The following is a 26,584-nucleotide window of genomic DNA, read 5'->3' on the forward strand; positions in this document are numbered from 1 at the left end:
TATGAGGCTGGTATTCTTACTGCACCCACTTTATAGGTAAGGACATAAAAGCTCGGCAATTTCAAAGCCAAAGTCAGGAAGCGCAGAGAGCTCAGATTGGCACAATATTGTTTTTACCACCAATATTGCCATCCCAGCTCCATTTGCTCGTGTTTCAAAGTCCTGGGCCCACCTCCAGGTAGGAGGCCAATGGGAAGAGCTCCACCAGGGAAGGAACCCCTTGGTACCCCCCCTTCAGCTTCCATAGTTGAGAGGGCAGGCAGACATTTAGTTTTACCATCTCCCCCTTCCCCCCTTAACTTCATGGGATAAGGAAAAAGAATTGCCTCAAAAGAAAACTGGAGTGAGGTCAGGAAGAAGTGGATGCTGGGTGGCTCCAAATAAGCAGTGACATCTTATTGATGAGTATGTTAGTTTCCTATGGCCTCTATAACGAATTACCACAAACTGGGTGGCTTAACATAAATTTGTTCTTAAATAATTTTATAGTTCAGAAATCTGAAATCATTTCCACTAGTGAAAGTCAAGGTGTAAAGGACTGGCCCCTTCAGGAGAGATTCTGTGGGGAGAACCCATTTCCTTGTCTTTTTTCAGCTTCTCATGGCCACCTGTATCCCTTGGCTTGTGGCCCCTTCCTCCCTCTTCAAAGCAGCTCACTCCATTCTCTTCTAACTCTAACTCCTTCTGTGTGTGTCCCTCTCGGAAAACATTGTGATGACACACCCGCCCCAGAAACATTCTGGGACCCACCCAGAAAAGACAGGATAATTTTCCTATCTCAGGATCCTTAACTCAATCATATCTGCAAAGTCTCTTTTGCCACGTAAAGGAACATATTCATATTCTGGGGATGAGGATGAGGTCATCTTTGGGAGCCATTAGTCTGTCTGCTATGGTCGGAATAATCAGAGGGAGCAAACATAAAGTGCTCTGGAAACAGAGAAGGGCTGGCTGGCTCTGCCCCAAGAGGGGAAAAATGCCCTAAGAAACCACAGCCTTCACATTAAGTATTCAAATGAGCTAAAAACCCATCTAACTTGGCAATCTCCACCTCACTCTTTTAAATATGCAAACCACTTAAATCCTAATCTAGCCCCTACAACCCCCCACCACACACACCAGGCCAGCCAAGCCTCAGAATGCTTGCACACCCTTCTAATGGAAATTGCCAACCACCACCCAACTGCCCACGGCAACAGCTGTGTGCCCCAAGGCCCTGGTTGGCTCATCAGTGGCATCAGAACCAAGGCATTCAACTCATGGCAAGACCAGTTAGCTACAATGTGGTCCACTATCAACCAGCCAAAGATAAAAAAAAGAAGCAAAATCAGTGGGTCAGAAAGAGACAAGAGGAACTGAGCATTATAACTGCCTGGGCTCCAGATGGATGCCAGGCCCAGACATCTGTAACCCTGAAACAAATCCCCTTTCTCATGAAGTGATCCGAATGAGCTTCTGTTCCTTGCCACCAAGGTGTCCCAACTTACACATATTGTGGGGCTGGCTGTACCCTCTTATAATAATTGAACACACCGCATTCAGGATTTAAATATCGGTCTCTTGTGAGTTTTGTCAATGTGAGCCAGCAATCCTGAGTCTGACTGTGTATGAACCTGAGAAGATGAGGAATATTAAGAGTCAGAAAGACCTGGGTTGGGTGCTACCTCTGCCACTTATTGTGTGACACTGACCAAGTCAACTTACTCCTTCCTCCTGGGCTCCTCACCTACAACAGCAGGGCAGTCAGAGGACTTATACCACAGCATCACTGTGAGAACTGGACAAGACCAGCCAAGGGAAGGGCTTTATACAGGGTCTCCCTGGTCACTGTTGGCTCAACAAGAAATGCCCACATGCCTCATTTGCATTTCCAAAATCCAAACAGCTTTGAAACCTGAGAGTCATCCATAACTCCTTTGACAGGACAGAAGTGACCTGAACTGACACGAGGCACTTATTGTCTTCTCTCTTTTAACTCTTTTATTGTATTTGCTGTAAGAGTATTTACAGTGCTTAGTTATAGTACTCTACTGGCTGTTACAAATAACAGAGTCGATGTGCCATGAAGCCTTCTTAAAACCAGGAAAATTTCGGGGCACCTGGGTGGCTCAGTGGGTTAAGCCTCTGCCTTCAGCTCAGGTCATGATCCCAGGGTCCTGGAATCGAGCCCCGTATCAGGCTCTCTGCTCAGCAGGGAGCCTGCTTCCCCCTCGCTCTCTCTGTGCTGCTCTGCCTACTTGTGATCTCTCTCTCTCTGTGTCAAAGAAATAAAATCTTTAAAAAAAAAAAACAGAAAAATTTCGTATTTGACAACTTTTTTGGTCCGACGGTTTCAGTGACAATGGACCTGTATCTTTATGCAGGTGAGGATGAGAATTTAAAACTGGTCTGTGATATACGGTACCAAGGTACCTCTCATCTCATTAGGACTTTGGTGACCAGCCAGGCTCTACAAACTCCACACAAACCTGCAGCTTTTCTAAAGGGTCTTTCAAATGCAGTTTGCCCAGGATGAGACCAGGGCTACCCACCTGGTTCCAGCCAACGCAGAGTGCCAGACAAAAAGCACAAAACTGCAAATACACAAAAAAGGCATGCCACCAAAGAGCCCGTCATCAAGCAAAAAGCACAAAGCCCAGGTTCCACTAGGTTTGGGATTGTGTATTGATGATCATGAAAAAGCAACCTTCCCCACAATTACAATACACTATAATAAAAAACAAACAAAAAACAGATTTAAAGAAAATGGCAGCAGGGTTCAAGAAGGTAGGTTCCTTTCATGTCCAACCAGTGTTCACGACACGGCAGCACACACAGCCAGACGCTTTGTGGTGTCAGCGTCCTCTGCTTCCCCTTCAAGAAGCCGCTTTCGACTTGTGGAAGGCTGGAAGTAAAAAGGAAGAAATGTTCAAAGAAAACCACTGGCTCTAAGATTATCAAAGTGTTCCACTGTGCTGCCAGTAAACCTGGAGCATTTCACATGAAGCTTCTAGTGCCAAGAATTAGGAGTCATCCCCCCCTTGACATCTGAATCCCCACCAAATGTGCCCAGACTCAGACATGTTTATTCAAGGACATTTCTCTCCTTTGTGGCTTCAGACCGCTTAATGTATACTGAAAGGACGCAGCATAAACACCTTCCCTCCTCTCTGGCATCTCCTGCGAAATTATGAAGTTCAAAGGGACTACAATACCTCTTGCTGGGAGCCCCAGATCTTGCTCTTTTGTGGAAAGATCATCTTTTTTGTGTCTTTGTTTCCCCATTTATAAAATTTCAAGGGGACAGTGGGAAGGTGAGTATAATTCACCAAAAGAAGGCAGAATACGAATGAGCAGATATTAACTAATCCTAACAAAGAACCTTGGAGGAATAAAATTATAATCAATAATCAACCACTTGCCCAGATTTTAAATTTCCAACAAGTTTCAATTTGAACTTCTAATAGAGTCTTCCAATTTGCCTTGCAGGAGACCTCTTGAGTGACAATCTCCGGCTGTGTTTCTTTAATGCATTCAACTCACTCGTCCTTATTAAGTCTTCTAAGGGCACTAGGGCAGATGGAGTGGAAACAAAGTATCTACTACATTATTCCAAAAAAATATTAAGCAACTGCTACTAAGGAGACCTTCTGAGCTCATCAGCCTTGCTCATGAGCTCTTTCTTTAAAACTGAGCCTACATTTAACAACCATCATCTGGAAATACCTGGGCTGGGGCTTGGGGTAAAGACATCGACTTATTTTCTTCAAAAAGCAAATTCTGAAATTTTCTCTTCATGTCCTCATCCTGTGAAGAAATAAAAAGAAAAGAAAAGAAAAAAAAAAAAAAACCTCAATAGACTGTGTCTGAAGGAAAGAAAGCTCATAAAAAGACAGGGCTAGGTTGGCCCGGGAAAGAGGAAAGTGGGTAAGGACGCCCAGTCTGTCCACCAAAAGGCATGCTCTTGCTGAGGCTCAGAAGGTAATGGGCCATGCACTCCACAGCTCTGCCTTCCCGGAGGATTCTAATCAGAGTCCAGACTCAGTGGACACCGGCTAGATCACATCCACATGCCTCAGGGCTCTCATTGGGTCAGGGAGAACCACAGACGTTAGCAGTCACAAGACTTTCAGAACCAGCATCCCAGATCCTGAGAAACAGCAATCAGGAAGTCAGAGGCTGGGACTGGCTCAGTCCTGACCCTTTATAGGGTCTGACAGCAGACCCTATAAAATTCCCCAAACCTCTCCAGGAGGTGTCTGGAATAAGACCATTTACTGGGGCTTCCCTAACAAAGCAACCCAGCACCCCAGAAAATTCTCCCAGCAAATACTACACAAGTCACAATATTGAAGCCCATAATATTCCAGAGCTAAAGAGAAAGGAGGACAGATGAATAGACCACAGCATTACAGGTGTTTTGTGCTGCTAGAGGAAGAAGGGGGAGTAGAAGGTGCATGTGCACACACAGAACTCCTGCCCAGATGTCTAGGAGGGTAATTCCCACCTCCATGAGTGTTACTTCCGCAGGGTTTAAGGATTTGTGTCTGGGAATCCTGAAAAGAATCCTGAATTCTTCAGAAAGGTGAAACATCCATGACTAGGATGGGGCCAGCTAGAAGCCCAGCTCAGCCACTCAGAAGTAGCACAGGCACAAGACAGACCCACAGCAGCCTGATTCCAAGGCCCCATGAACCTTCCCATCCAAACCCCTCCCGTTCCTCCCGCTAAGCTAAGCCAAGAGCACCTCGGTAGATAGGGGCAGAGGACATACGAGTGAAGGCCTCCAACATTCAGCACTTGGATACGTACAGAAAAATTACAGTGCTCAAGAATTAACTCACCTTTTCTGTATCTAGCGGCTGAATCACCTGCTTCCAAGACACTGTTTACTGAGGCACTCAGGGTAGCGCCCCCACTGCCCATTCTGAGAGCACCACCTTCACCTGGATTCCGCTCCACAATCTCCAATAGGATCTTAACTTCCTACTCCATGCCACTCTCAAAATTCCTTCCCCTCTTTCCCCCTATTCCCGCTCACAGCCCCCACCAGGAATGCCCTCCTTGCCATTCTGCCCATCCCCCTCACCCACCACTGTCATTCACTCAGTGAACAAATACTTCCTGAGCAGGCTTAGGTGCCAGGCACTGTAAAATGCACAGGGGCCTCCATCTAGAGGGACTAAAAATGAGGTCCACCCGTGGTGACTAAACTATGTCCACCTCTGCCCCCTACATTCAAATGTTGAAATGGTAACCCCCAGTGACCATCTGGAGACAGGGCCTTTGAAGGGGCAATTAAGTTAAAATGAGGCTATTAGGGTGGGGTTCCAATCTAGTATGGTTGGTGTTCCTCACAAGAAGAGAAAGAGACGCCAGGGATGTGAGCACAGAGAAAAGGCCATGTGAGGACAGGGAGAAGACAGCCATCTGCAAGGCAAGGAGAGATGCCTCAGGAGAAGCCAAATGTGTGCCAACACCTTGAAATCGGGACTTCTAGCCTCCAGAACTGTGAGGAAATAAACTTCTGTTGTTTAAGCCACCCTGTCTGCAGTATTTTGTTATAGCAGCTCTAGCAAACTAAATACACCCATGTCATCCCCAGGCCACTCAGCCTTTAGAATCTCTTCATACTGTGTGAACCCATGAGTACCTGAAACCCAATGGACCATGGCCCTATCTCACTCTGAGGGTCCCCCTCATGCTCTACACCTACCCCTACTGCCACGTGTATCCCACTGTGCTGTGATGACTATGGTCGGGGTTGGCCCCCACCCAGACTGTCAGGTCCCCCAGGCAAGGACTTCTCTTTCTCTTCTTTGCATCCCCAGTACCTACGTGTTGACACATGAGCTCATTAACTGTCCTTGAAAGAATGAACACAAAGAACAAACCCACACAGCAACACACTGGACGGCAGCTCTATTGTATAGCCAGAACTGCCCACAAGCCTATTTAGGCCTACATTTAACACAAATCATCAGGGCAGCTGGGTGGCTCAGTCAGTAAAGCGTCTGACTCTTGATTTCAGCTCAGGTCATGATCTCAAGGTCGTGAGATCAAGCTCGGCATCAGACTCCATGAGTCTGCTTGTTCCTCTCTGGCTGATCCTCCCCCTACTCGAGTGCGCTCGCTCTCTCTCTCAAATAAAAAAAAACCTTTTAAAAAAAAATAATTGGGGGGGCACCTGGGTGGCTCAGTGGGTTAAGCCTCTGCCTTCGGCTCAGGTCAGGGTCCTCGGATTGAGCACCGCATCAGGCTCTCTGTTCAGCAGGGAGCCTGCTTCTCTCTCTCTCTCCCTCCCTCTGCCTACTTGTGCTTTCTCTCTGTCAAATAAATAAATAAAATCTTTAAAAAAAAAAAAATTGGGGCACCTGGGTGGCTCAGGCATTAAGCGTCTGCCTTCAGTTTGGGTCATGATCCCTGGGTCCTGGGATCGAGTCCTGCATTGGGCTCCCTGCTTGGTGGGGAGCCTGCTTCTCCCACTCCTACTCCCCCTGTTTGTGTTCCCTCTCTCTCTCTCTCTGTCAAATAAATAAAATCTTTAAAAATAATAATAAATTAACAATTATTAGCAATAATATGGAAAAGGCACTCATTATATACCACAGGTAACAATGTGCATCTGCAAACACCTTCCTTGGAGATGTCTACAATCTATTCAAAAATTTATATTGTAAAATGAAGAAGGAATTCTCCATTTCAGAAAGTGAGTATGAAGTGTCAAAGAGTGGATGTTATAGGGTGTCATGGGATCACATAAAGGATGTTCCCCAAACCGAACACAGTTAAGAGCAAGACAGACTGGAATTCACATTCCAAACACTCAGTCCAAGGCCAGACCCACAAAGCCATTTGGCTTCTTCAAATGCACTGAAATTTCCCAAAATAAAACCTAAGCTATCACTAGCAGATAAGTAATGCTGGCATTGTCTGCATTCCTGTCCTCACTCTGTGTTCCCTCTACCTTCTGCAGCAAAAACAGAATGTGGACAACAGTTTTCCAGTGAGACCCCTGGGGAGCACTGAACTTCACCTTTTCCTCAGTTGTTAGTTAACAGTTTTCTTTTGAGACAAACAGAACAAGAAAAATAGGTTAGGCACGTTCCTAAGTTGTGGGCAGCTACAAACTCAGTTCCCTGGCCTAACTGGCAAGCTACATCCTACCCCACCCCTACCCCCCACAACAAGACCAGCACAGCTCCTGCACCTCCACATCTGGCTCTAAAAGTTTCCCTATTAGGGCACATCAAAAGAGCCAAGAGGCATGTTTTTCTTTTTCATCAAAATTAAATCCCCACATGCAAAGGCACCCTGGTTTCCAAATTCCTTTTCTCCAGGGTCCTGCTGTTTCAAATCTGTGTGGTCTACTAAGTGCTAAATCATCTGACAGATTTCTTCTTGGGGGAGACCGCTGTTTCCAGGGCAATAGCCCAAACAAATGTATCTACTTTTTTTTTTTAGTTCCAAGGATTTGTTATTCTCAACCCGAGCTGGCCTGAGCAAAACTGTTAGGTATGGAGAGCTGGAAGAGAGAAAGAATAGGGACAGTCTTCCCAGAGCCCCACAAACACAGTACTGAGAATGGATGGCCCGGAAGAGTTTCTGGACCAGTAATCCCCAGAGTACTTGAGCCCCGAGCTCAAGCTAGCTGGTTAAGTTCCCCATCCCCACAGGAAACAGACCAAATGGAAATCAACAAAAAGGGGTACGGCTGTACTGAGTGGAACGGCACTTCACAGAAGGCCTGACATCCATCAGAAAACCTGCCCTGTGCTGTAGCTAGTTCTAAAACCAAAGATCAGTCCACCAAAACCACAAAGGACTTCTAAGTCTGACAGCTAGAATGAGGTCAGAGTATAATCCAGTAACAGCCACAACAGGGACACAGAGATAATACAGACTGGAAAGGTGCAGTGACAGTCTGCACTCATGGCCTGTTTACTCACCAGGAATAAGCGGGACCCTGTATGCCCACTTAGGCTTAAGAGCGAGCACCCCTTCCCGCCAGAGAAGCTGCCCTCCTCCTCGTCCTCCTGCTCCCCTAACTTAAGGACGAGGACAGCTGGGAGGAAGCCCATCCCACCTGTCTGAGGGAAGAGGCTGGCACAGGTGGGAGTGGCAGTGGAGGTTCTGAGCTAGAATTTCTCAAGGTGCCACCGCCAAACTGCAGACTTGGGGAACCCAAGTGGGACTATGAAAGGCCAGTGAGGGGCGCCTGGGTGGCTCAGTGGGTTAAAGCCTCTGCCTTTGGCTCAGGTCATGATCTCAGAGTCCTGCGATCGAGCCCCACATCGGGCTCTCCGCTCAGCAGGGAGCCTGCTTCCTCCTCTCTCTCTGCCTGCCTCTCTACCTACTTGTAATCTCTGTCAAATAAATAAATAAAATCTTAAAAAAAAAAAAAAAAAGGTCAGTGAGCTGTCCTGGCCTTCCAGAAGCCACAAGTTAAGTTGAAAAGTTTATACCCAAAGACATGCCTATGCTCATGACCCATATACACACAGAAACATACCCTAGACATGGAAGGTGCATTAAACAGTCTCAAAGCAAACATGTTTCCAACTTCATCCTTTATCCTTCAGGTCCCCACATAGTTCATGCTAGCAAATGCTGTCCCATACCTACCTGAAGCCATGGGTGTCTTAAAGCTTCTTCTGTCGTAAAACGCACCTTTGGATCCACTATCAACAACTTCTTGACAAGGTCCAGAGCTAAAGCAGTAGATAACCAAATATCAAATCTTAGTGGAAAGGGAAGATACATTAAATCAGCAAAACTAAAGTATGCCAGAATCACAGGCCAACAGCCAAAGAGAGGGAGGGGCTGATGTCACTGCAAGTCAGCAGGTGTGGTGTCCAGGGCCCCCCACCCCCACGCCCCAGTCCTTCTCACTCTGTATTCAGAGCTCTCGGAGAACACCAGGAATGACCACAACGCCCCCCATCTCTCCTTGTTCACACATCACCACCTCTTCAACTCTCCTTGTTCCCCCCATTCATTGCTGGACTCAAGTTCAAACTAATTAAATCTGAACTTCTACCTAGTTCTAGGGTGCTTAGGATGTTCAGCCAACTCTCCCAAGACCCATGGAATGACAGTGAGAGTTTCTCAGCCAGCAACAGGCTCCTTGGAACTATAGGCTTGGCAGAAACAAAGCTTGACAGCGAGCAACAAGTGGAGGCTGGCTTTTATATTGCAACAATATTATTCCTTCAACATTCTAAGATTAACAGAATCGTCTATGTTACATAGCCTGACATTTAGTTTTCCTTTTCTACTTTTCCTTTTGAGAAGTATAAAGTTACACTTTTAAATTCTAAAACACAAAGAAATTACTTTAGCTCTTACTTGCTCACTCCAAGGAGACTTTGTAACTGAAAAGTTAGTTATTATTTTGTACACTTACTAGGTGCCAGGCACTTGCTTAGGTTACACCTACCCTCACAAAAACCCTTTAAGGGAGGGGTCTACTGTACCCGCTTTACATATAAAGGAAAGGGTAACTCAGAGACATTAAGTAACTTGCCTAAGGTCACACAGCTAGGGGTAGCAGACCCAAACAAAATATGAGCCTCAGTCAGCCTCGTCTGGAGGCTCTGTTCTCAACTTCCTTTGCCCCTCAAAAGGTGCAAAACAAACAACAGAAAATAAGAATTAACAAGAGGAACCTAACAGAATATGAAGAGAAATTTCAACCACAGCACACACACATCTCGGCAAACCACAAATTCTTAACCCTTTCATATTCATACCCTTTTCTGAGACCTCTGCCCAGACTTCAGGAATGAAATTGAATTTTCCACTGGTGATCTGATCCTTCAAAGACACTTGAGTCTTATGCTCAGAGAAAGGTGGATACCCACTAAGGCTTAATATTGGCAGAGAGAGAAAGGAAAAGAAATCAAATTATATCCTCGGTGGCATTTAGACATCAGATTAGATTTTTCTTTAAATAAATGGTCAAAAAAAAAGGTCACCCAATTTAAACACAAGCTCTCGATCTGGACACATTTCTGACTTCACCTAATTACCTCCAACCAGACTCTGAAGCAATAAAACTTTTCTTACCAAATAAAAAGAATCACTCCTAAACTCCAGCAATCCACAGCCCGGTTATATCCAGCAGTCCCAAAGGAATTAAGAACCTCAGGAGCCAGGTAAGTAGGAGTACCACATAATGTTCTCATGAGAGAGGTCTCCCCCAAGATCTTAGACTGCCCAAAATCAGTAATCTAAAATTAAGGACAAAGGGGAATCATTTTTAATGGTGTCATAAGATAAAAAGACTAACATAGTCTTGCCAGTCCTAAAGGCAATGCAGGCGAGATCAGTTCCCATCCTATATGGCTCATGCCTGTTAATCTGGTATCTTTAACACTGCAAGTTAAATTTCATTTTGCTTGGGGCGCCTGGGTGGCTCAGTGGGTTAAGCCGCTGCCTTCGGCTCAGGTGATGATCTCAGGGTCCTGGGATCGAGCCCCAAATCGGGCTCCCTGCTCAGCGGGGAGCCTGCTTCCCCTTCTCTCTCTGCCTGTCTCTCTGCCTACTTGTGATCTCTGTCTGTCAAATAAATAAATAAAATCTTAAAAAAAAAAAAAAAAAAAAAAGGGGGTTCCTGGGTGGCTCAGTTAGTTGAGTGACTGCCTTCGGCTCAGGTCATTATCCCGGACTTCCAGAATTGAGTCCCGCATCGGGCTCCCAGCTCCTTGGGGAGTCTGCTTCTCCCTCTGACCCTCTGACCTTCTCCTCTCTCATGCTCTCTCTCACTCATTCTCTCTCAAATAAATAAATAAAATCTTTTTAAAAAAATAAAAAATAAAATAATATAAAATCTGGATCGGAGCAATACTATCTGATCACTAAAAAACCGCTAATACTGGAAAGGTCAAATTCTCTACCTTTTCATGCTCCCACTTTTTACTTGATGAATTTTATAAGTTTAGGGACAGAAACCTACTGGAGTGGCCACAAACAGAACATAAATTTCTTACCTTTATAAGACAGTCCTCTTTTTGAGATGAGAGCAGAACATTCTCTGGCTTTAAGTCCCGATGTATAATACCATTTTCGTGAAGGTACTACACAGAAAGGGAGGCATGACCCTTGGATTTATGGAGTAGGTAAGTGAGTAAAGACAGACACAGATACAGACACACACACACACCCCTTACAGCTGGGTGAAACCATAAGCCAGGCTATTCAAAACCATATTCCCCCAGGGCCGCCTGGGTGGCTCAGTGGGTTAAGCCTCTGCCTTTGGCTCAGGTCATGATCTCAGGGTCCTGGGATCGAGCCCCGCATCAGGCTCTCTGCTCAGCAGGGAGCCTGCTTTCCCCCCTCTCTCTGCCTGCCTTTCTGCCTACTTGTGATCTGTCAGTCAAATAAATAAATAAAATCTTTCAAAAAAAAGTTTTAAAAAATTATAATAATAATGTATTTGGTTATTCTTTTCCTGAGGATAGTTTTTAAAGGCCTCTGTAAAGCACCTAACTATAAATTATCTGTTTAAATACCCAGAGTTCACATATTCCTCAACACAAAGACTGAGTTCATCTTCAAAATCTCTATGTCTCAAATAGAACGTTGATGATGTCTCTGTGGTCACCATTTTTATAAACCAAGTCATTTCTGTAGGGAAAAAACTCCCCCACCCACAGATCTGCACTCAACACATCTTAATAATCTTGGTACAACAGAAGGGAGAGAATCAATTATTAAGAGAGTAAAGCACAGGTTAGGGGCTAACGGGCTTCAATTCATCTGAATGCCCCCCACACACACACCCACAGGCCTGGAACAAAAACTCCTCCAAAACACCCACAACAAGAGAAAGACCTATCAAAACCCCCAGGGAGGGCAAACCCAGGTGAACCAGCCGAAGGAAAATCTCCCTCAACCCCCACTCCATAGAAGAACTGCTTCCAAACACTAGGGTTTCCTGCGTGCAGTAGGTCTTCAAGGGAAGAAGTCTTGCCAGGCAATCGCCACAGCTGAATTTGGTTTGAAAACGTGATGTTCAGAAGCAGACAGGATGCCACCAGCTACTCCTTCACCCAACATCCCCATGGACTAGAGCAGGCCAGGCATATGCCCACCCACCTGCTGCTACGGCTCACAGGCACCTAAGGTGGCCACCTGGTACTGGAGTGGGGGGGTATCCATCTGTCACAACCACCCCACCTTCCCACCCTTACTCTCCCACCTGCCTGCCACCCCTCAAGCTCCCAGCAGGTTAAGAGGGTTTCTACAAGGTTCAGGCCCAAGGAGAGATCAGTGCCCCTCCAGACAGTGCTCCAAGTTAAAGAGAAGACACGTGGGGCCCTGTTTATTTCTCTAACTCTCCTTGTTACTGTCACTTAAGCTTCCCAGCAAGACCTTTCCCATCTGAGTCAAAGGCATGGGATGGGGCGCGTGGGTGGCTCAGTTGTTAAGCATTTGCCTTCGGCTTGGGTCATGATCCCGGGGTCCTGGGATGGAGCCCCGCATAGCGCCCCTGCTCAGTAGGAAACCTGCTTCTCCCTCTCCCATCCCCACTGCTTGTGTTCCCTCTCTTGCTGTGCCTCTGTCAAATAAATAAATAAAATCTTTTTAAAAAAGGGGGGGGTTGCCAAGAATAGAACAACACAAGCACAGGCACTCTGTACCCCGGGTTTTACACACCATCCCTTGCTTTCTGCCTGATTTCGGGAGTAATTCACCCACGAGCAGGGCATCAAAAGATCCAAGGGCTTCGCTTACCTGGACAGCCAGGAGCATCTGGTAAAAATAGAGTTTGCACGTAGCTTCTTTCAGGCGCTTATTTCCCACCACCCTGTCGAAGAGCTCTCCTCCTTCCATCCTGGAAGACACAGGCAAAGCAGGGGGTTCGCTCCTGGAGGCAAACTCCCTTGGATGAACACAGTAACACCAACAAGATTCTTTCAGACAAGCAAAGAGCTGCCTTTGTTATTCACTCTCAAGGACTCCCGTTTGGAAGAAAAGTAGTGAGCTCGTTAAGTCTCCTCTCTACAGTAAAGAGGTCCCCGCTGGAAAGGAAGGAATGAGGAAAGACGGAAGGAGTGGGCAGACGGCACTGGACACACTTGGGAGGTTTTAAGAATCTGACTCACTGGGCCTGAGGTGGAGCCCACGAGTTTGCATTTTTATCACAGGCCCCAGGGATTCTGTGGCTGGAGCAATCAGGCCAGCGGGGACTGAACCCCAGTTCCCTCACTTCCCAGCTGTGGGACTTTGGGCAAGTTATATCACCTCTCTGAGCTTGTTTCTGCCTCTTAAAAAAAAAAAAACAGAGATAACCACCCCCCGCCAACCTTTAACTTGATGGCTGTTGTAAAAATTAAGAGATAATTAATATAGGTAAGGCAGTTGGCACAATGTGGCTGCTTGGTGGGGTTATTCAATCCCTCTGAACTTCAGTTTCCTTCTCCGTAAAGGGGGGCTAAACATAGGAACCCTGTAGTAACTTGTGAGTCACCTGGATGACCGTCAGGAAGGGTAAAGGAGTCAATTCACATGAAGTGCTCAGAGCAGGAACTGGCTCAGACTAAGTGCTTCATCAGTCTCGGTAACTGTTATATTAAATATATTAAACTGGTTTTGTTTCTTAAAGACTTATTTATTTGACAAAGAGAAACAGCGAAAGCAGGAACACAAGCAGGGGGAGTGGGAGAGGGAAAACAGGCTTGGCACCAAGCAGGGAGCCCAATGCAGGGCTGGACCCCATGACCCTGGGATCATGACCTGAGCTGAAGGCAGAAGTTTAACCATCTGAGCCACCCAGGCACCCCATTATTAAACTGTTTTAAGTAGGTCCGGTCAGACAGCAACAGATATTCCGTTAAGCATCCCAAGGGTCACCCAGTCTTCTCCTCGTGCTATGACTGAGGCTGTTTATTCTAAAATCTTAGTGGTCAACCTGCTTAGCCACTGTGTGCCACTCAGGAGCAAAGCCTCGCCCGGCTGCCACAAGAGCCGCTCCCAGAAACACCATGTATTTAAGCAGAAATGAGCCTTAAGACAAGCCTCTTCCAGGGACAGGACCATAAATTGTTTTGGTCACACCACAGAAGACAGGACTTTGTGGTTACTGAAACAGACCACCAAGTAAACAAGCAACAAAAAAATCAGGTGTCACCATGCCGCCCAGGACTGCGATCCCGAGCATAAGAATCTACCCGGGCAGGTGTGTCTGAGCAACTATGTGTGCCAGGGGCTCTGCTGGGCACTTTCCATCCCTCATGGGATTCCATCTTTATGACTCTGTGCATAGGGTATCATCATTCCCACCTTCTTGACACAAGTTAAAGACTCAGAGACATGAAGTAAACTCATTCACGGGCAGTCACCTGCAGAGTAGGATCCAAACTCAGGCCTCCGATTCAGGGCCTGGAACCTCTAAGCCACGTGCCTCTGGAAACACACTGGAGGGATTTTAGAATCAACACTTACCCCACAAGCACCCATTGTGAGCCCCACCACCACATACATACGACGAGGGTTCCCAGGATGGGAAAAACGCACGCCAGCCTTCAATTCTTTGGTGGTTTATAAGCAATGAAATAGAAACAAATAGAAAAGTTTATTACTTACAATTCCAAGACAATGTAATAATCTTCGGCATCAAAAAAGTCTTTAATTTGGATGATACAAGGCTAAGAGAGAAACAGAGGAAAAGTTGTGAGAAGCTCCCAAGAGGGAAACCACAGGAGCAGGACTCGGCATTTGGTCCCCTGCCTCAAGACACTGAAGTCCGTACTACAGAAAAGGCAGAACAGCACTGAGCTGGCTCTTCAGTGAGAATGTGCAATAAATCCTCCATCCCACCAACCTGGGGAGGGACAGGTCATGTTTCACACACAAGGATGGCACCAAGGAAGGCAGGCCAGTGTCTTCCCAGCATCCCTGCTGACTGTCCCAGAACCCAGGTACTGAAGGACACCTAAGGAACCCAAAGAACCGAACACTGGCGTACTTCCTCCTCTCTAGACCATGAAACACCCTGTTTGCCCTAGATTCCCAAAGTCACATTCAGCTCACCACCCTCCTGCCTGGTGATCCAGCCCTCTGGGTATCCAGCCTCAGGACCCTAGGTCAGTGTCACCCTTGGAATGCACCCACAGTTCCCTGCATTGGTTCTCATCTGCATGCCTGATACCCATCTTCAATGTCTATCTCCCCACCAGACTATGAGCTCCAGGAGGGCAGAAAAAGGAAACTAATACCCACCATGGGTCTCCTTCCATCAGGCACTTCATGGGTTGAGTCTCCCCCCCCACCAAGTCTTATTTATCTTTCTAGGACCAACACTCAGAGAGCAGCTGGCACACAGGAGACATTCATATGCTGCCCAGATTAATACAAACAAAACACTACCCACTGAGGGTAGACTCTGCCAGCCCCATTTTGTTTGAAGATTTTATTTATTTAGTTGACAGAGAGAGAGAGAGAGAGAGAGAGCAAGCGAGCACAGGCAGGGGGAACAACAGGCAGAGAAAGAAGCAGGTTCCCCGAGGAGCAGGGAGCCCGATGCAAGAACTCCATCTCAGGACTCTGGGATCATGACCTGAGCCAAAAGCAGATTCTTAACCAACTGAGCCACCCAGGCGCCCCTGCCGGCTCCATTTTGGTCATGGCATACACAGCCATGGGAGTCAGGCTGAGAGCCCACCAGCTCCACCACTCCTTACCTGTGATCATAGCATATCCTTGCTCTGCATGACCAGTTGTTAACTGGTTAGTTAACTTCATTAACTAATAATGAAGACACCAGATATGTATTATAGTGTTATATTAAGAGGAACAGAGAGGAAAGGAAAACTGAAATTCTCATATATCGTAACAGGAAGGCAACAGGCTATCTCAAATTGATACATCAAGACACAGCACTTTATGTCTATCATGTAGAAATATGGATACACTGGTTTAAAAAAAAACCAGATGAAAGAGTTTTAAAATGTTTGTAGGGGAGGATTAGGGGGCTGCAGAGCTACAATCTGTGTATAAACCTTTGAGCAAGATTTGACTCTCTAGAGTCTATGCATGTGATCATCTTGACGAAATATAGAAGCAGAAGACACACGTGGAAAAGAACCAGGAGATCAGAGAACAAATGAGAGCTGCTTGGTTCTGCCTGGCTTTACCCGGCAGGGCCAGGGCCCACCTGGGAACAGATGGGTCTGGGAGCTGGTAGAGCACGAGGAGGTCCCTGGCAGTCCAAGCCTGTAGGCGCCACCACCTCTAGGGTCTTTCATGGGCTGCAGCACTGTAGTGGAAGGCGTCTCTCCTGAACCAGAGCTACTACCCTAAACCCTCCACTTAGATCAGACACGGAGCAGTTTAGGGAGTGACAGATTGCTATCATTCCCCAAGCGTGTTCTCCACACAGAAAGCTTGGCGAGCACATCTCACTGAATTCCCAACTGACCTTTATGGTTTGTATCCTTACTGTCTCCACTGCACAGATGAGCAAACAGAGGCTCTGAAAAGTGAAATGACCACCTGAGAGCCAGGAGGTAAGAAAGATGGGACTGGGAACCGAGGTCTATCTCCCCCACTAGGCTGAAACCACAGGAGAGGAGGGACAGCCAAATCCATCTGTGCTCAGCGCCGCCCGGGTCTTAGAAGACAGGCTGGCACAGTAAGTGTCTGACGACTGATGGGATCAATGCCTGTCTCCAAGTGCTAGGCTCTGCTGGGCTATCAGGCTCTACACATTATCCCCCAAATGCACTCATGAGCCTATATTCAATTTCCAAGAGCTTTCCACATGCCCTTGTAAATTGCCAAGAAATTATCTCCAGAGATCTTTCTCGAGGGTTCTAAATTCCTCTGGACTGCAGTGGACACTGGATTTGTGTAAATGTTATGTTTGGGTATCTTCTGACATCAGGAAAAATTCCCTGAGGATTTGAAGTGTTTATCTTATGCGTATGTTTGAAGCAACCCCACCCCAGAAGATTAGAGGACTCCTCTCTCGAACAAGAGATTCCAGGTCCTTTGGGGAAAAAAGGGCTAATTCAGGGGAAGAGGAGAAAGTTGCAAGGGAATTAGAAGAAAGCAAAGCCAGGATGCTGGCTACTCAGATTCTCTGGCTTTCAAGACCCACCTATTCAACTATTGTTTGATGGCGGTGATTCTGTTCTTAACTTCTATTTACTGTTTGAGGCATTTGAGGAGGTGGAGAAAGAAGAAATCTTTTCGTTGCTTAGAGGTTAAGAACCAGAGTTAAGATTCAGGCATCTGGGTGGCTCAGTTGGTTAAGCATCCAACTCTTGATTTTGGCTCAGGTCATGATCTTAGGGTTGTGGATCATATGCCAGCATCAGGCTCCTCTCTGGGCATGGAGCCTGCTTAAATTATCTCTTACCCTCTCCCCTCTGCCCCTAGCCCCATTAAAAAAAAAAAAAAAAAAAAAAGAATCAAAGTAAGATCATCCTTAGCTGGACAGACTGGAGGTATAATTGCAAGTTTCAATTCCAGTGCCAACCTAGCTCATAACTTCATGGGGGCTCATGAATTAATGAAGAAACAGAAAAAAAAAACAATAAAAAGGAAGATGGATCAGTCTAAAGTTCCCTTCTCACTTCTTAAAAGACTCTCTTTCCAGTGAGACAAGCTCATCACTACACAAAAGATAGGAACTATTTATACCCACTGAGATAAATGGAATCAGCACCTTCAAGGTATAATTCAGAGGTACTGAAATTTCAGGTATAATTAAACTAAATTTACCAAATTAACATCGTCTTCTCAAACATAATCAGTTGATCAAATCCCTGTAAGATGAAATACTTAGGAAATGTAGGTGTTGGTCAAAACTCACTCAGTGGAAGTATCACAATTTTAATCATGAAATCTTTAAACAGTATTGTCCTCTCAAAATTTCAGGATAAAGCTCTTTCCAGCTAAATACATACCCCCCATGAACGTGTACCCACACATGTACACACACAACACAGACACACACAATTAAGGAACCCAAGTTCATACTAGCTTTATTAAACTGAAATACTTTGTACTCCTCCCATATTTTAAGAGAAGTGGATTTAAGTATGGGTCATATTCTATAGCAATACTTACATGATTTAGTTTTTTCAAAATTTCTATTTCTGTTTCAACATTGAGAGCTGGATCCTTTGATCAATTAAAAAAAATCAAAGTTTGTTAATAATAGTAATAGTCAATATTTAAAAAATACTTAGTTACAAGTTATTTGGGTAAAAGATGCCTGAATTCCACACACCCAGCCCTACTCATACAGACAATTCAAGGCTTAGAGGTCAGAGAATTAAATCGCTCACCTAAAAAAACAGTCTGCAAAGTGCTTGGCAAATAGCAGTCAGTAAATGACCAGGCCCAATGTCAATCTCTTTTTTTGAAAGAATCATCTTATAGAAGTCTCATACTCCCCAAGTAAACTGGGTCCTATAATTATCCTGATTTCACAGATGGAGTAACTGAGGCACAGAGAAAGGAAGCCACTAGCTCCAGTTCTCACAAGCCAGAAACAAGTGTGTTTCCACAGTTCTCACACTTACCTGGTGAGCTCTGTCTCTCTCTCTCTCTCTCTCTCTCTTTTTTTTTTTTTTTAATTTTTATTGGAATTCCAGTTAGTTAACATACAATGTAATACTGGTTGTAAGCTCTGTCTCTCTGGCTGTGGAATTGTTTATACTCATAAAAATGATACAATAAATAAACCACAGACAAGAGGTATTCAATTAAATTGTGAAAGGAAAACGTCAAGCCAAATTTCTAATAATGGAGCAGACACAGATTCCAATTTGCTGCAGGCTGACGTATTTACTGAGGCAGCAAGGAGAGGAAGCACCAGGGGACTGGAGTTGCTCTCCGCTCCCATTCCAAAAGGATGAACCAACTCACTCAGCCTCAGGGGCTACACCCTCCCAAGCAAAGAGGATATAGAATTACATATTTATGTAAAATGGACTTCAGCTAAGAAACCCAGATGTTTAATTTTAAAGGCCTGCCTCTTCCTGTAAGCTGTTAAACTCATTACCAAGTCAGGGCATACTCTGATGATGGAGAGGTCTTAAAGAGCCCAAGCTGATTTGAAAGATGAAATTAAGAAGTATAAGTTTGCTCCAAGTCATTAAGAATCTGGTAGGTGTTTTCTTCCCCCTCAAAATGGAAAACAAACCCAGAATCACACGGGAAAAGGATCTACCACAAAGTGAACACAGAAAGGAAATTGCTCTTGCCATATGAGAATAGCATTGTCCTTGGGGCACGGGTGGAGGATGGGGGATCGATCTTGAAAGAATGTTAAAAGTATAATGGCCAGAAACAGCTGGCCACAAAAGAAAACATGATTAGAGACCTCACTTTACATTACTTTGTAGGGTCATGTGTTGAAAGACCAATACATTTCACCATTTCACCAATGCAGTAAACGTGTATTAGGGAAAATGTGATAAAATGCATGGCTACTATACAGAGACTATTAAATAAGTTAATTAAGATTTTTAAAAATCTGCAGATGCTAAGATATTCACTGTTTCGTTATTGGGAAGGGTAAAGAACTAGAAATTATTCCAAATGATTAAACAGAACAATGGGTGAATAAATTATAATAACGTTCAGGAAAGAGAGACTCAATCATCACAAAGCATCTATTAGGGGCGCATGGGTGGTTCAGTCAATTAAGCGGCTGCCTTCAGCTCAGGTCATGATCCCACGGTCCTGGGATCGAGCCCATCTCTCGGGCTCTCTGCTCAGTAGGAAGCCTGCCTGCTTCTCCCTCTCCTACAGCTCCCTCTGCCTGTGTGCTTTCTCTCTCCCTCTCTCTCATTCTGTGTCAAATAAATAAATATAAATCTTAAAAAAAAAAAAAAAAAAACAAGGCATCTACTAAGGGAAAGTTTATGCATTAACATTTATGTGGAAAACTAGAATACAAAATTATGTACACAATATGATTTCAACCATCTAAAAATGCAAATTTTATGAAAAAGGACTATAAGGAAAAAGAATACTGGGAACAGCTGTAGAGTTAAAGTGGCGGGGATAAAGTGGCGGGGATATGGTTGGGTTTCCCACCCCCCAACCCCGTAATTCCCTTTCATGTACTGTAAAAACTTGTAGCAACTTGTAACAACACTTCCTGCTAGGTATTTTATTATGTACAACGAAGTATTTTTGGAACCAAGCTATTGATTAAGTACATTTCCAGGTTAGTTCTATATATACTTTTTTTAATGGGGCCAGGACAAAAGGACAGAGAGAGAATCTTAAGCAGGCTCTACCCACAGTGCAGATGCAACAGAGGGCTTGACCTCACAACCCTGAGACCATGACCTAAGCCAAAATCAAGAATCCGATGCTTCACTGACTGAGCCACCCAGGAGCCCCAATACTCAAAATTCTTCAGTGTTGTTTAATACAAATTCACATATGTGAACAGTGACTTCTTCCTGACATTGAACATCACCACTCTAAAATTATTTGGGGGACATTAAGTGTTAAAAACAGCTGAGCATCCACAAACAGGTACTTACAGCCTCTCTCTCAGAGTCAATAGCGAACTTCCTTTTGCTGATGATTTTTATGGCTACTTTCTTACACGTTTTCCTCTCAAAAGCTAGCTTCACCTCACCACAGGCACCACTGCATGAGAAACACAAAATGATCGATTATCAGAATGATTTTAATCAGGAGACCCATCACTCCTGAGCTGGCCTCAACAAGTTAAACACCATCCACACACAACCCTTCCACTGTCCCTATTTTCAGACAACACAGTAAAACCTCACCAAGGTTAAAATGTCAAGGGCATAAGTGAATGTGGACCATCCAACAGCACTGAGTCAGCTCCAAATTCCACTTTTTGAGCTGAGAGATACAGACTTAAGTCTTACTGGCACCCCAGAGTGTGAAATTCTCAGAAATACACTAAGAACAAATAAAGAGAGAAATTACTTATCCTACTAGAGTCAGAGAAACATCAAGTCAAACAAAGTCCTAGACAAAAATGAGTTAGACTGACACAAGTTACAGTAAACAGCATCTGCAAATGAATTACTTTGACCAATATGGTCTTTCTTAGTCAAACGAACTATATAAGCAGTCAATGCCAGGAATTTCACCCTACATAAAATCACAATGCCTAAAAGACAGAAGTATTTATGCAACTAACCTGCTCGTAGCAAACTCTCAAAGATTTGCAATTAATTGGGATATTGTAATGGAGGAGGAATGATACCCAGGATACCACCTAAAATACAGATAACCTGGTGGGCTCTGTTCTCCAAAGCTTGGGTCAAGTGAAGGTAGGTAACGGCCACTTAAATATCAATCCCTCATTACATGCCCAAAGTAGACTGTAACTGCTGTGATTCTGGAATGGGATGATGGGTTTTGCCAAGACATTTTTTAATTGTGTATTGTATATATACTAACAAAATCTACCACTGTAATCATTTTTTTTTTTTAAGATTCTATTTATTTATTTGACACAGAGTGATCACAAGTAGGCAGAGAGGCAGGCAGGCAGAAATGGAGAAACAGGATCCCCGCTGAGCCTGATGCGGGGTTCCATCCCAGGACCCTGAGACCATGACCCAAGCCAAAGGCAGAGGCTTAACCCACTGAGCCACCCAGGCGCCCCTGTAATCATTTTAAAATGTGCAATTCAGTGGCATTAAGTGTAAGTACATCTTATATGTCATGCAACCATCATCCCTGTCTAGCCGCAGAATTTTTTCATCAGCCCAAATGGAAGCCCCACCCCATTCTATGCTGCAACCAGCCACTGGCAACCACGGATCTACTTTGTCTCAATGGATTTGCCTATTCTGAACATCCCATCTCAATGAAATCATTTGACATGGCCTTTTGTATCTGGCTTCTTTCACTTAGCATGTTCTCAAGGTTCAGCCATGCTATAGGACGCATCAGTAGTTCACTCCTTTTTATAGGTAAGTAATATTCCATTGTGGGACACCTGGGTGGCTCATTCAGTTAAGTGTCTGCCTTCATCAGCTCAGTTCATGATCCCATTGTCCTGGGATCAAATCCCACATCGGGCTCCTTACAGAGCAGGGAGCCTGCTTCTCCCTCTGCCTGCTGCTCCCCTGCTTGTGCTCTCTCCAACAAATAAATAAGTAAATAAAATCTTTTAAAAAATAATTTAAAAATATACAGAATATTCCATTGTGTGGATATATCACGGTTTGTTGATCTATTCATTTGTTGATGGACATTTGGGTTGTTTCCACCATTTGGCTATTGTGAATAGAGCGGAACTGAATACCCATGCCTAAGTTATTTTTTGAACACCTGGGGTGGGGGTAGGGTTATATACCTATACAAGGGGGAATTGCTGGATCACATGGTAATTCTATGCTTAACTTTTTGATAAACCAATCAACTATTTCCCACAGAGGCTACACCATTTTACATTCCCGTCAGTAGTACATGGAGTTTCCAATTTCTCTGCATCCTAACAAACACTTGTTACTTCCATTTCTCTACTACGACCATCCTACTGGCTGCAAACTAGTATCTGCGGTTCTCATTTGCATTTCCCTGATGACGAGGATGCTGAGTATCTTGTCAAGTGGTGGTGGGTCATTTGTATACCTTCTTTCAAGAAGTCTATTTAAATCCTTTGCCCATTTGTAAACTGGATAGTTCTTCCTTTCGCTGTTCTTTATTCTGAATACTAGATCCTTATCAGACATACTGACTTGCGAGTGTTTTTCTCTCCATGGCTTGTTTCACTCCCTTTACAGCATCTGGATGCACTGAAGTTTTTACATTTGATGAAGTCTAATTTATCCATTTTTTTTCCCTTGTGTTGCTTGTGCTTCTGGTACCATATTTAAGAAATCAACACCAAATCTAAGATCATGAAGAGTTATCCCTGTTTTCCTCTTATAGTTTAATAGTTTTATCTCTTACATTTACATTTTTCCTTTTTTTTTTTTTAATATTTTATTTATTTATTTGAGAGTAAGAGAGAGAGTATGGGAGAGGGAAGGGTCCGAGGAAAAAGCAGACTCCCTGCTGAGCAGGGAGCCTGATGCGGGGTTCATTCCTGGGACTCCAGGATCATAACCTAAACCGAAAGCAGACACTTAACCCACTGAGCCACCCAGGAGCCACTAATTTTTTCCTTTTCATTTTTGCAGATAGTGTGAGATAACGGTCCATATAACTATTATTTTTTAAGATCTGCCCAAAACATTTTCCAGGTGCCCCTCTGATCAAGTCACCTTTTGCCTGGGAAGTCTTTCCTGAGTCTATGCATCTCAGGTGGGTGATCTCTAACAGTACACTGGGATGGACCTGTAACCAAAATTGAACTAGTCAAGGTTCTCCCTAGACTCAAATGCGGATATTGGGAGAGAAACAGTTTTGCCTGTGGTGGCTTCTAGAAGGAAGAAAATATGAATGGGGCTCCAGGAAGCCATCTTTCCTGTCACATAGAGAAAGCAAATCTATAGGCGACCAGTAGTAGCTAAATCAAGAGAAGGCACCAGAGCCCCAGCAACACTCTTAGGAGCCCTTACATCCAGCCACAGGTAAAGCCACACAGATAATCAGAACTCAAAGAGAGAAACAAAGCCCTAAAGGCCGCCTGATCCAGTCATACCTGAAATCAGTTGTGCCCCTGTTACAAGAGTCAGTAAAGTTCTTTTCTTCTCTGACTAATGTGAGTTAAGATTCTGCCACCTGCTAAAAGAGGATTTTCCCTTAGGAAAAAAAAAAAAAAGTCACATATATTTCTTAAGGATGGGCACAAATTTCACTGTAAATTTCCATGCGCCAATGCAAATACAAAAACATAATGAGGTACTGAATTTAACATCTACAAACTAAAATATCTCCCACAGATGGTCATAAAGAGTACACTATGTTTGATTCTATGTGACAGGAATATAGGTGCTTATTTCCTTCTATTAACTTCTACTTTCATGTTTCCAAAAATGTTAAAAGAAAAGCTTCTGGGGTCGGGGAGGGGTGGGAGATTGAAGGACATGATGCAATGTTGGTAAAGGTCCCTAAGGAAGTGGTTCTCAGGGCACCTGGCAGGCTCAGTTGAGAGGGCATGTGACTCTTGATCTTGGGGCCATGAGTTCAAGCCCCTTATTGGCTATACAGATTACTTAAATATATAAAACTTAAAAACCTAAGGAAGTGGGGCGCCTGGGTGGCTCAGTCTTTAGGCATCTACCTTCGGCTTAAGTCATGGTCCCAGGGTCCTGGGATCAATCCCCAAGCCAGAATCCCTGCTCAGTGGGAAGCCTGCTTCTCCCTCTCCCACTCCCCCTACTTGTGTTCCTTCTCCCACTGTCTCTCTGTCAAAAAAATAAATAAAATCTTAAAAAAAAAAACCAAAAACAAAAACACCTAAGGAAGTGGTTCTCAAAGTAGGATTAAGCAACCCCTAAGGGACCTCAAATGTCTGCAGGGTGTCTATAAAGCCTAAACTATTTGCAGAATAATACTAAGACATTATTTGTCTTTTTCATTCTCATTCTCTCAGGAGCAGTTTTCCAGAGGCTAGACAACATGTGATATAACGGACTGAACAAAGCAGCAGTATCAGGATCTAGCCATTTTCTAGTAAACCAGGTATCAAAGACGTTTGCAAAAATGTGAAATGATGTCTCTCTTTTCACTAATCTTTATTTAAACAATTACTCTGCAGGGCCCCTGGTTGGCTCAGTTGGTTAAGTAACTGCCTTCGGCTCAGGTCATGATCCTGGGGTCCTGGGATTGAGTACCACATCTGGCTTCCTGCTCAATGGGGAGCCTGCTTCTCCCTCTTCTACTCCCCCTGCCTATGCATGCTACACCTCTCTCTCTGTCTCTCAAGTAAATAAATAAACATATTTTTAAAAATTATTTTGCACTAAAAACATTATCTTTTTTGAAGTTTTTTTATGTATTTGAGAGAGAGAGAGAGAGTGAGTGGGAAGGGCAGGGAGAGAGAACCCCAAGCAGCCTCCCCAATGAATGGGGAGCCCGAATGGTCGGTGGGGGGCTCAATCCCAGGACCCTGAGATCATGACCTGGGCTGAAATCAAGAGTTGGATGCTTTAACCAACTGAGCCACTCAGGCCCTCCAAAAACATTATTTTTCTTAATGTAGATGAGTTTCTTAATGCATTAATTAATATCATTAATGTCTGCATTTGAATTTCTAATACAGTTAGTATCAACAGATTTAAGCCACGTGAACAAAAGCTCCTTGACATCCTCAGTAATTTTTAAGAGCGTAAGGGATCCTGGAGCGACTGGGTGGCTCAGTCACTGAATGTCTGACCAGCTCAGGTCATGATCTCAGGGTCCTGGAATTGAGCCCTGCATAGGGCTCCCCATTCAGTGGGATGTCTGCTTTTCCCATTCCTTCTGCCCCTCCCCCTGCTCATGCTCTCTCTCTCTCAAATAATATAATCTTTTAAGGAAGGAAGGAAGGAAGGAAGAGTGTAAGGGGTCCTGAAACCAAATATTTTGAGAACTTTGCCCTGATTGGTCAGTTTCATTTCACTTCTCAAGATTTCACAGATTCTGAAGAGGGCATAAATGCAGTAAATGCTTCTTTTTTGGAGGGTAATAAAAATGTTCTAAAACTGTTTGTGGTAAAGGTTTCACAACTCTGTGAATATATTAAAAACCATTAAATTATATACTTCATATGGGTGAATTGTATGGTATAAAAACTTTTTAAAATTTATCAAATCAGGGTCACCTGGGTGGCTCAGTGGCTTAAGCCTCTGCCTTCAGCTCAGGTCATGATCTCAGGGTCCTGGGATCGAGCCCTACATCGGGCTCTCTGCTCAGCGGGGAGCCTGCTTCCCCTTCTCTCTCTGCCTGCCTCTCTGACTACTTGTGATCTCTTTCTCTGCGTCAAATAAATAAATAAAATCTTTTTAAAATATTAATTTATTAAATCAATAATACACCTATCACAAACAAGTTTCTTACAAATATAAAGTTAATGAATGTTATAAAACCAAGAATAAGAAACTAATCAATGACAAATGTTTAGAAAAAAATGAAAGGCAATTTCCATAATAACAAAAATTTTACCTTCCAAGAGTTTTTGACATGATGTATTGGTCTCTTAATTCCTTAGGATAAATTGATTGATCATCTACAGTCAGATCAAAAAATACAAAAACTAAGGGGAAAAGGGCAGAAATAAGTCTCATTAATTCACTCAATAAAGATAAAAAGTCCTAAAATTTAGTAAACACATGTAATATGAGACAATTGTTTTTAATCATATTTAACATGTAACTCTAAAGGAATTATTTACCCAGGATAATAATAATTTTGTAATATTATGAAATTATATTTCATCTGCATATTATGAAACCCATGGAAAATGACAGTCAAATCTCATTCTTCCATAAAAATACACAGCATCATCTCACTATACATACATGCAGGAAATCCATACATACATGCTAGTCTTATTCCTTTGCCTCAGAATTATTTATCAATTATAACTAATATAAAATACCCATGAAAGATTAGTCCCTGCCTGAACCAGAAAAAAAAAACCTATACAGACCAGCAACTGAACTGAAGAGCAATTAGTCTGAGCCCAGAAAAAAATCTTCTAGGCCAATAA

The 26,584-nt window shown here is 44.0% G+C and overlaps 1 protein-coding gene across 3 annotated transcripts in view; it reads right to left on the minus strand.

Moving 5' to 3' along the window:
• Window positions 1–2,722: 2,722 nt before the first annotated feature.
• Window positions 2,723–26,584, minus strand: part of CHEK2 (checkpoint kinase 2) — a 39,952-nt gene continuing 16,090 nt past the window's right edge. For 2 of the 3 annotated variants that reach the window (XM_032883290.1, XM_032883292.1), the window contains 11 exons: window positions 26,038–26,128; window positions 20,496–20,604; window positions 18,058–18,111; window positions 14,569–14,630; window positions 12,718–12,817; window positions 10,971–11,057; window positions 10,048–10,211; window positions 9,732–9,847; window positions 8,605–8,690; window positions 3,706–3,786; window positions 2,723–2,884 (listed from right to left, as the gene is read on the minus strand). In XM_032883290.1, the coding sequence (XP_032739181.1) occupies window positions 2,795–2,884; window positions 3,706–3,786; window positions 8,605–8,690; window positions 9,732–9,847; window positions 10,048–10,211; window positions 10,971–11,057; window positions 12,718–12,817; window positions 14,569–14,630; window positions 18,058–18,111; window positions 20,496–20,604; window positions 26,038–26,128 (1,040 nt within the window). In that variant the 3' untranslated portion in view covers window positions 2,723–2,794. Of the gene's footprint in view, window positions 3,550–3,705; window positions 3,787–8,604; window positions 8,691–9,731; window positions 9,848–10,047; window positions 10,212–10,970; window positions 11,058–12,717; window positions 12,818–14,568; window positions 14,631–18,057; window positions 18,112–20,495; window positions 20,605–26,037; window positions 26,129–26,584 lie in introns of all 3 variants that reach the window. The other variant, XM_032883291.1, reaches the window with a different exon arrangement.

This window comes from Lontra canadensis, unplaced genomic scaffold, assembly GCF_010015895.1.
Source record: "Lontra canadensis isolate GAN:19392208 unplaced genomic scaffold, GSC_riverotter_1.0 scaffold87, whole genome shotgun sequence".
Classification (NCBI taxonomy): domain Eukaryota; kingdom Metazoa; phylum Chordata; class Mammalia; order Carnivora; family Mustelidae; genus Lontra; species Lontra canadensis.